Raw genomic sequence first — 8,494 nt, 5'->3', positions numbered from 1 at the left:
GGTAGCATGTATGTGAAAAACAAATTAATCAACTTGAACTATTGAAATTGTTAGGTTATCAAACTAGTGTTGGATAATAATAGTTGGATATGTTATTTTGATTATGTTTTTAGTTTGTAGATCATAATTGAGTTAACTAAAAGCCTTTAATCATTTTCAATAAATGAAATCTAGAATGAAATTGGAAGTCAAATCCAATGAATTGAACAATCAATAAATTCTCGTTTTTCAATTCTTAACTGGGTAAAGTCTCAAGAGTAGATAAGTGGGCAAACCCATCCACAATAAAACGTTTTGCGTTGGTCTGATGAAGTAATTGTTGAGGATTAGTCATAACTAGTATCACCACCCATGTGTGATGCACGACCCATTTTCTTTTATTTAAACTTATTTTATACTGTAAAATGATTTTATAAATTTATAAAAATATCATTATATGAAATCTGAAATCATAAATGTATAAAATAAAAAAACAATTATTAAAAAATATAAAATCAAACAAAGAAAAAAAAATAACACGTATACTGAATGAGAAACAATATTATTATTTCAAGTTCTAAAATGACAAATTTATAAAATAGCAATTTATTGTACCAATAAAAACTCATATAACTAAATAAGTTTATAAACCAAAAAATGCACACAAATCACATATCATTTAAATCACTTTTAGATCTATACTACAAAAGATCAATCACAAACACATGTCAATAAAAATAATGTATAAATATATATTAAAAGATAGTCAAATCGATCAAAATCATCAACAAAAATACAGCAAAATAGCATGGAATATACAACCGATATTAATATGCATGCATTTAGCCGGAAAAAAAAAAAAATTAGTTGCATACCCTAATAGTATATCCCGCATCGCCTACTTCCCATGTAGCTGCTACCACCCATACCACATCCAAGAAAGACAAATGAATAAGAGTGCCATCAACCTAATATTCATGCAAAGCACTACTTGAAAAAAAATTATACATTGGACACTTCACAATATGTGAACAGAGGTGAATCCATATCTCAATGCTTTCACCACTAACCTTTGTAATCCTGGCCTCCTGGATAGCTACTAACACAATTTGTATTTCTTGGTCTTACACAGAACCTCAAGGTTCATGACAACAGAAGGCGGTTGTTTTTGCTTCTGCTTCCAAGAGCAGCATAAACAACACGATTGATGATCAAACATTAAGAGTAGCAATATTAAAAGAAAAATCTCTTTACAAATTCCGAAGTTAATAGGTTAGTGGATAAGTGGTCATGAATGTCATTAGTGGGTATTTAATCATGAAAAAAATGAAGATTTATAGTATTAATATTTCATTTAAGTTACATAATCTAATATTTAAATTTAATACTCCCTCCGTTCCGCTTTAGCAGGCCCAATGACTTTTCTGCCATCTTTTTGTAAAAATGATAAAAAATAGTTAAAGTGGTGAAATGGTAAAGTAAGAGAGACACTAATGTAGATAAGACTCTTCTCTATATTATTCTCTCTCTTAATTTACCATTTCTCATCTTTAACTATTTTTTATTATTTTTACAAAAAGAGGGCAGAAAAGTCAATGGGACTGCTAAAGTGAGACGGAGGGAGTAATATAGGAAGTATATTAAAAAAATGTTTTTATATTATTAATAGCATTTATGTAATTATTCTCAAAACTCTTCTTTTATATATTTACATATAGATATCAATTGATTTAAAGATAATTTAGACTGATTCATGTATTATTTTAGGGAAACGTGGAGGTATAACTCTCACTACAAAAAAATCGTTAAATAGTGGCGGAAATATCCGCCACTAAATCGCATATTTCCGCCAGTAATGGAGTTAGTGGCGGATTCAGTGGCGGAACAGAACCGCGGCAATATAAGCGCCGCTAAAATAGCAGTGGCGGAAAATTTTCCGCCACTAAATTTTAGCGACGGATTACTCACGGAATAAAGTCTGCCAGAGAAATTCCGCCAGTAAAATTTTTAAATAGTGGCGGATTTCGGGGCGCCATTATTAGTGGCGGAATTTGTTTCCGCCACTGAATTTCCGCCACTGTTCCGTCACTGTCTACCGCTTGTTTCGCCACTGAAATTTCCGTCACTGAAATTACAGTGGCGGAATATATCCGCCACTATTTTTTTTTTCAGATTTTGGTTATATTTATTTTATTATTTATCCACCCTGTTACGATAATTTTTCAACAAATCAATACATTTTTCATAGTAAAAATAACAATAGTTACCCGAATGCTCATTTATTACTCATAACACCAACGTTTAATACTATTGAGCAAATGTGCAAATTCTAAAACTTAATTAATAACAAAATAGTGATGCATGTTCCTTCTCATGGCTTGTTCCTTCCTAGTCTCAAGAACTTTGTCTCTTTCTTAGTCTCATGAACTTTGTCTCATTTCTTTCCAAATCTTGGATGAAACTTATCTGTTCATCTTTGAGCCACCTCTTGAAGCCACACACATATCCAATAGAATTAAAACCAGTGATTAAATCAAGTAATGCTTATTCAATACGAAAATAATTCAAGTAGCTAATCACAACTAACCTCCGCTTTTAGCATCATGTAGAATATTCATCATTAGGTTGGGCAACAGATTGACTTGACTGGTGGGACTGTTGTTGGCTCACCAACAAATCCACTACCTTCTGCATCTTGATCACATCCTCTTCCAACTTCATTCTACGCTCACGCTCTTCATTGAGATTTTGTTGCATCTCACTTTTCCACTTGGCATCATGTTGTTGATTGCTAGACGAAGCAGCCACAGACTTACTACCTAAGAGCATTGGTCCAAGGACTCCCGTTCCAAGCATCCGCTTCTTCTTGTTAAGGCGGCCTCCCATGACTTGATTGACATATATATCATTTAGATTGGCTCCTTCACCTTTTGTAGCCGCAATCTCTTTTACCTTGGCCTATGAAATGAAAATAACAATAAATATTATATGAATAATAATTTAATCGCATATAAACATGTAAATAAACTTACATCTATCTCTTCGGCCTCCTTAGATGTATATTTTCCATTCTTGAAGTGTAGTGTCAGGTAGGCGTCATACATACAATCCCCAATAGAGAGCCCCTTTTCATTTGCCTGTTTGTCAAAGATAATAAAACAAATATTAATACAAATAATGAACTTGAGTTATTACATACATGTGCCACTTACAATTTTCTGAGCTTTTACGCAAACAGACGATGTGCCCCCATAATGTTTGCTATAGCCAGTGCCGGGTCCACCTTTCTCTGACAATCTCGCCTTCCGTGCGAGTTCTGACTTGTACTTAACATCATCTCTTTCCCAATAGCCAAGCAGCCCATTCCACATTTCTTCTTACACAAATGCTGACCTCTCTTTCAATTTCTTAAGGGTTGAGATGAAGCCGGAGTATCTCTCTCTTGCCCTCGACGTCCAAAGTGTGCGCACATCTTGTTCCCATGAATCCGGCCAGAAAAAATATTTCTATGGGAAAATTAAACATTATAAAATTATCTTTTCTAACAAAACTTCTATCTACTATACACAATACTTACTCTAAATTCTTCAAAGTATCTATCCTTGATGTCTTCTGGTGTCAACTTCCAGTTAAATCCAATGTCGTTTCGAATGCGTTTATATATAGTGGTTATCACATGCGACATTTTAGGATGGATAAGTAATACCCTATAAAATCCAAATAATATCGATTAGTTAAAAAACAAAGCTTATTTAATAATGAATAACCAATAACTAACCCGGTATTTGGATCCCTTTCTAAATGCATCCTCACATCAGGTAACAGTTTCATGATCATCAAAGAGTTCATCCTCACTGGTGGGATCCTCATGATCAAGGGATCACGACTGCACATCTTCTGTTGGAATTGATCCTCTCGTGCGAGAGGACTCACTAGTATGACTATGACCACCACGCCGACGATGCATATCTAAAATACATTCAAACAATTAGTTCAATTAATATCAATCTCTAACATTTAATTAATATAAATACATAGCATAAGTGTTAATAAAAGACCATACATCATTATATTAATCATCATCTTCTACATCAATATATTCATCATCAGAAAACGTAAAATCTTCATCTGAATGGAAACCATCATCATCAATGTCGATCAGCCCACCATTTGGATGAAGTATTGGAGTATCATCACCTATTGGCAAGTTCATATCCATCCGAGTTAGACACATTTCATCCTCTTGAAATGGTGGTTCTATAGTGGATGTAGGCGCTATCTGTATTGGAAGTTCAACTTTGGATCTTGCTTTAACCTTACACACTTCCCACCAATCCTTCTTTGCTTGATTCATGCTAGGATAGGAGCAATAAAACACTTGAATGGCTTGATTTGCTAAGATAAATGGCTCATACTTGTTATACTTACGCTTATGGTTTATAGAAACCAACTTGAAGCTGTTATGAACCAATGTCCCAGAATTTGATGGATCAAACCACTCACATTTGAATAAAGTGATCCTCTTAATTGGCATAGCAGGATATTCAAGTACACATACTTCAACCAATCGCCCATAAAAATCCATCTCATCAGTGGAAAATACTTCACCTTTAATACAAACTCCACTATTCATAGTGGCCCGACGTGACTGATGTGATACAGTGTGAAATCTATATCCATTAACAACATATCCTTGATATGTTGTAACCTCTAGTAAAGGCCCTTCTGCAAGATCTCGGATATATTTGTTCACGTCATTGGGTGATTGATTTCTTACAGATCGTTTGAACCAATCAGCAAATTGTGTGTCAACAAAAATTCCTAAGTCGGCCTCAGATAGCCTTGGATTTGAACATCTCATTTGATTTTCAAACAATCTATCAAAATTAAAGGAATATAATTTAGATGTATACAAATATGTATTTGAAAGCAAACATTTTAAGATATATTATTACTTACTCGAGATAAGTGGTTGTGACCTCCGGACAATTGAGTAAGATGTATGTGTGCGCAGCATTGTATTCTTTATCATCCATGTATCTCATAGACATTTTCCCAAGTGGGCGTCCCATTTGTTTGAAAATCGAAAGAACATCCGGATCCTCAGTAGGAATGCTACTACTGCTTTCTCCACCACAGTTGCGAGGTTCATTCCTAATTTTTGTGCTCACATGATCCTCAAAATAATACGAACAAAATGTAGAAATTTCTTCTACTAAATAAGCATTGCATATGGATCCTTCAACTCGAGCTTTGTTCTTAACATTGTTTTTCAACCTTCTAAGATACCTATTTACGTAAAGAAATAAAAATTAATTATATTATATCATATTTTAATTTATCTAAATAATACCAATTTATACCTTTCAAATGGATACATCCATCGAAATTGAACAGGCCCTGCAAGGCGAGCTTCATCGGCCAAGTGAACTGGTAAGTGCTCCATTGAGTCAAAGAAACTAGGTGGGAAGATACGCTCAAGATTACACAAAATTATTGGAATAGTATCACTTAGCCTACACATATCTTCAATTCTTATCCCCCGGGAGGTCAAGTCCTTGAAAAATAAACATAAATCTGTGATAGCCTTCCAAACATGTTGAGGAAGAAGTTCACGAAATGCAACAGGTAGTATGCGTTGCATGAAAACATGACAATCGTGACTTTTCATTCCAAACATCTTGAGCTTCCTCAAATCAACACATCTACCCATATTGGACACATACCCGTCTGGAAACTTAAGACCTTTGACCCATTCACATAAAACCCTTTTTTCAGAATTGTCTAGGGTGTATGAAGCTTTTGGAAACTTGCCGGTCATCTCATTACGCTTTAATTCAGGTCTTGCACAATACTGATTCAACTCTTCTCTTGACTTTGTTGTATCTTTAGTCTTCCCTTGAACATTAAGAACAGTATTGAATACATTATCAAAAACGTTCTTTTCAATATGCATCACATCTAAATTATGTCGAATTAGTAGTTCCTTCCAGTATGGGAGATCCCAAAAGATGCTTCTTTTCCTCCATCCAGATCTAGCACGATTTGCGACAATCTTATTCATGTCATTGTAGTCATCCATCACTCTTACTAGTCCCAATGTATCTATTTCATTCAAGATTTCTTCACCTGACTTGGCTTCTGGCGGGTCAACTAAGACCATCTTGTTTTTTCGAAAAGCTTTTTTGTTTTTTCGAAATGGATGATTAGCAGGTAGAAACTTCCGATGGTTGTCAAACCATGATTGTTTTCCACTCTTCTCTAGTGTAAATGCATCTGTGTTATCCATGCAATGAGGACAAGCCAATCTTCCAGCAGTGCTCCATCCAGACAACATGGAATATGCTGGAAAGTCGCTTATGGTCCACATTAAGATTGCTCGCATTTGAAAATTCTGCTTCAATGAAATGTCATAGGTAGGCACACCCACTTCCCACAACAGTTTCAATTCTTCTATTAATGGCTGCAGAAAAACATCCAGCTTATCTTTCGGATTACGTGGTCCAGGAACTAACATCGTGAGAAACATGAAATGTTCCTTCATGCATAGCCAAGGAGGAAGATTGTAAGGTGTTATAATAACTGGCCATGAAGAGTATTGTTTTCCTGATTGGCCAAAAGGTTGAAAACCATCAGTTGAAAGGCCTAGTCGCACATTACGACACTCTGATGCAAATTCAGGAAATATGTTATTGACGTGCTTCCACGCTGGGGAATCTGCAGGGTGGCGCATAACTCCATCATCGGGTGATGAAGCATGCCAACGCATTTCTCCCGCCGTGGCAGTTGATGCATACAATCTTTGCAGTCTAGGAATCAAAGGAAAATAGTACATCTTTGCCATTGCAACTAGCTTCTTTTTCCTCTTTGTAGAATCAACATTTTGGTCTTGAAAGCGTGACTCCCCACAATATCTACATTTGTCTAACTCGCTGTCATGTCGCCAAAAAATCATACAATTATTTGGGCAACAGTCAATCTTTTCAACGGGTAATCCTATGCCACGCAATAACTTTTTCGTGTTACAAAAGCTACTTGGCAGTAAATTGTCATCGCTTGGAAACCCCTCTTTTATCAATTCTGTCAACCGATCATAGCACCTCTCTGGCCAGTGATACTCCGCCTTCAAACTCATTAGTCGGACCACATATGATAACTGTGAATGCTTCTTACAACCAGGCCACAACTCATTATCAGCAGCATTTAACATATCATAAAGTCGTTGTGCATCTGGATTTGGTGGCTCTTCCATGTTACCAATGTTATATTGTGGACCAACAGCTTCTAATACCATCGTATGATATGCGGTAGGAGCTTCATAATCTATTTCCATAGCCGAAGTCCTACTTGATTGACTTGATGTTTCACCTTGAAACCTCCATATGTGGTAATTATTTACAAAACCGAACTTAGAAATGTGGAACCGCACTTCGTTGGTTGATTTATATAACTTGTTATCACACTTTCTACATGGACACTTGATTTTGTCTTTGTCCATGTATGCGGGTTTACCACTTGCAAATGTAATGAAATCGGTAATCCCCTCTAAAAATGCAGGATTAAATTCACCGTTGGAAAGAAGCCGCCTATACATCCACTCACGATTTCTACTCATTGTTATAAATCCTAATTAATAATTCCCAAATCAGGATAGTAGTTAGTCTACTAGATAGCCATATTAAGTAATCTACTAACTAGCTAAAATATTTCAAACACATAATTTAGCATGCTTAAGAGATAATTAAATCATAATATAACATCAACACAATAACATCACCCCACTTCTCAGCACATAAGGTCGGCGGAGCCGGCAAGGCTCCACCCCAAGCCTAGCCACCAACTAAACAATATATATATAATTATATATACATAAGTTAGAAAAGCTTCTAAGATACTTCAACATCAATAATTTTAACTTCGTACCGGATGTTGTTTCTTCAAGAAGATGCCCCAAACACTTATTCAACCGCCAAAATCAATTACAAACTGCTTGCGTTCTAAACTTGTTGGAAGCTATGAAATCTGAATATGACAACCATATAATTACATCATTAAATTAGTTGATTCAATGTAAATGAACCGGGCCTAAATGCATATGTTGGCAGAATTATACCTGAACGCCTTTCACTTGCATATGCTATATAAGTTCATGAAAACACATGCAGTGCAAGAAAAAAAATTAATTTTATGTATCATTCTAACAAGGCAAAAGAAATTCAAGAACATGAAAGAAATCCACTAACCATTTCCGTGCATAGTTAAAGGAGCACTCCTATTTTTTTTTGAATTACAATCATAAAAAATATACAAGTACATAAATACTTCATAGTACATTAAACTAGTACATATATGTAACCTAAAGAATGAAATAAATAATAAGCATGGTTATAATTTGAAGGTTTATTTTAACTCGAATAACGAATGAATTTAATTTAAAAGTCTTGTAGTTACATCAACATAATAAAAATGAGTAAGTATTGTAAAAAGATACTATTATTCCTTATAAATTGTTTGA

At 34.9% G+C, this 8,494-nt stretch overlaps 2 protein-coding genes across 2 annotated transcripts; both read right to left on the bottom strand.

The window, feature by feature from the left end:
• Window positions 1-2,263: 2,263 nt before the first annotated feature.
• LOC148933655 (uncharacterized) lies at window positions 2,264-8,029 on the bottom strand. Its single transcript, XM_089061012.1, has 7 exons — window positions 7,903-8,029; window positions 3,758-3,948; window positions 3,557-3,686; window positions 3,373-3,485; window positions 3,192-3,327; window positions 3,012-3,116; window positions 2,264-2,937 (listed from the first exon to the last, which is right to left on the bottom strand). Exons 2-7 carry the CDS (start codon window positions 3,871-3,873, stop codon window positions 2,581-2,583), a joined length of 957 nt encoding a protein of 318 aa, XP_088917138.1. The 5' UTR covers window positions 3,874-3,948; window positions 7,903-8,029; the 3' UTR covers window positions 2,264-2,580.
• On the bottom strand, window positions 4,052-7,204 carry LOC125220845 (uncharacterized). Its single transcript, XM_048122980.2, has 3 exons — window positions 5,343-7,204; window positions 4,939-5,268; window positions 4,052-4,856 (listed from the first exon to the last, which is right to left on the bottom strand). Exons 1-3 carry the CDS (start codon window positions 7,187-7,189, stop codon window positions 4,052-4,054), a joined length of 2,982 nt encoding a protein of 993 aa, XP_047978937.2. The 5' UTR covers window positions 7,190-7,204.
• Window positions 8,030-8,494: the final 465 nt, after the last annotated feature.

This window comes from Salvia hispanica, chromosome 1, assembly GCF_029641045.1.
Source record: "Salvia hispanica isolate PSC_SH4W2 chromosome 1, Shi_PSC_v1, whole genome shotgun sequence".
NCBI lineage: Eukaryota > Viridiplantae > Streptophyta > Magnoliopsida > Lamiales > Lamiaceae > Salvia > Salvia hispanica.
This window is presented reverse-complemented; position numbering and strand designations above follow the sequence as displayed.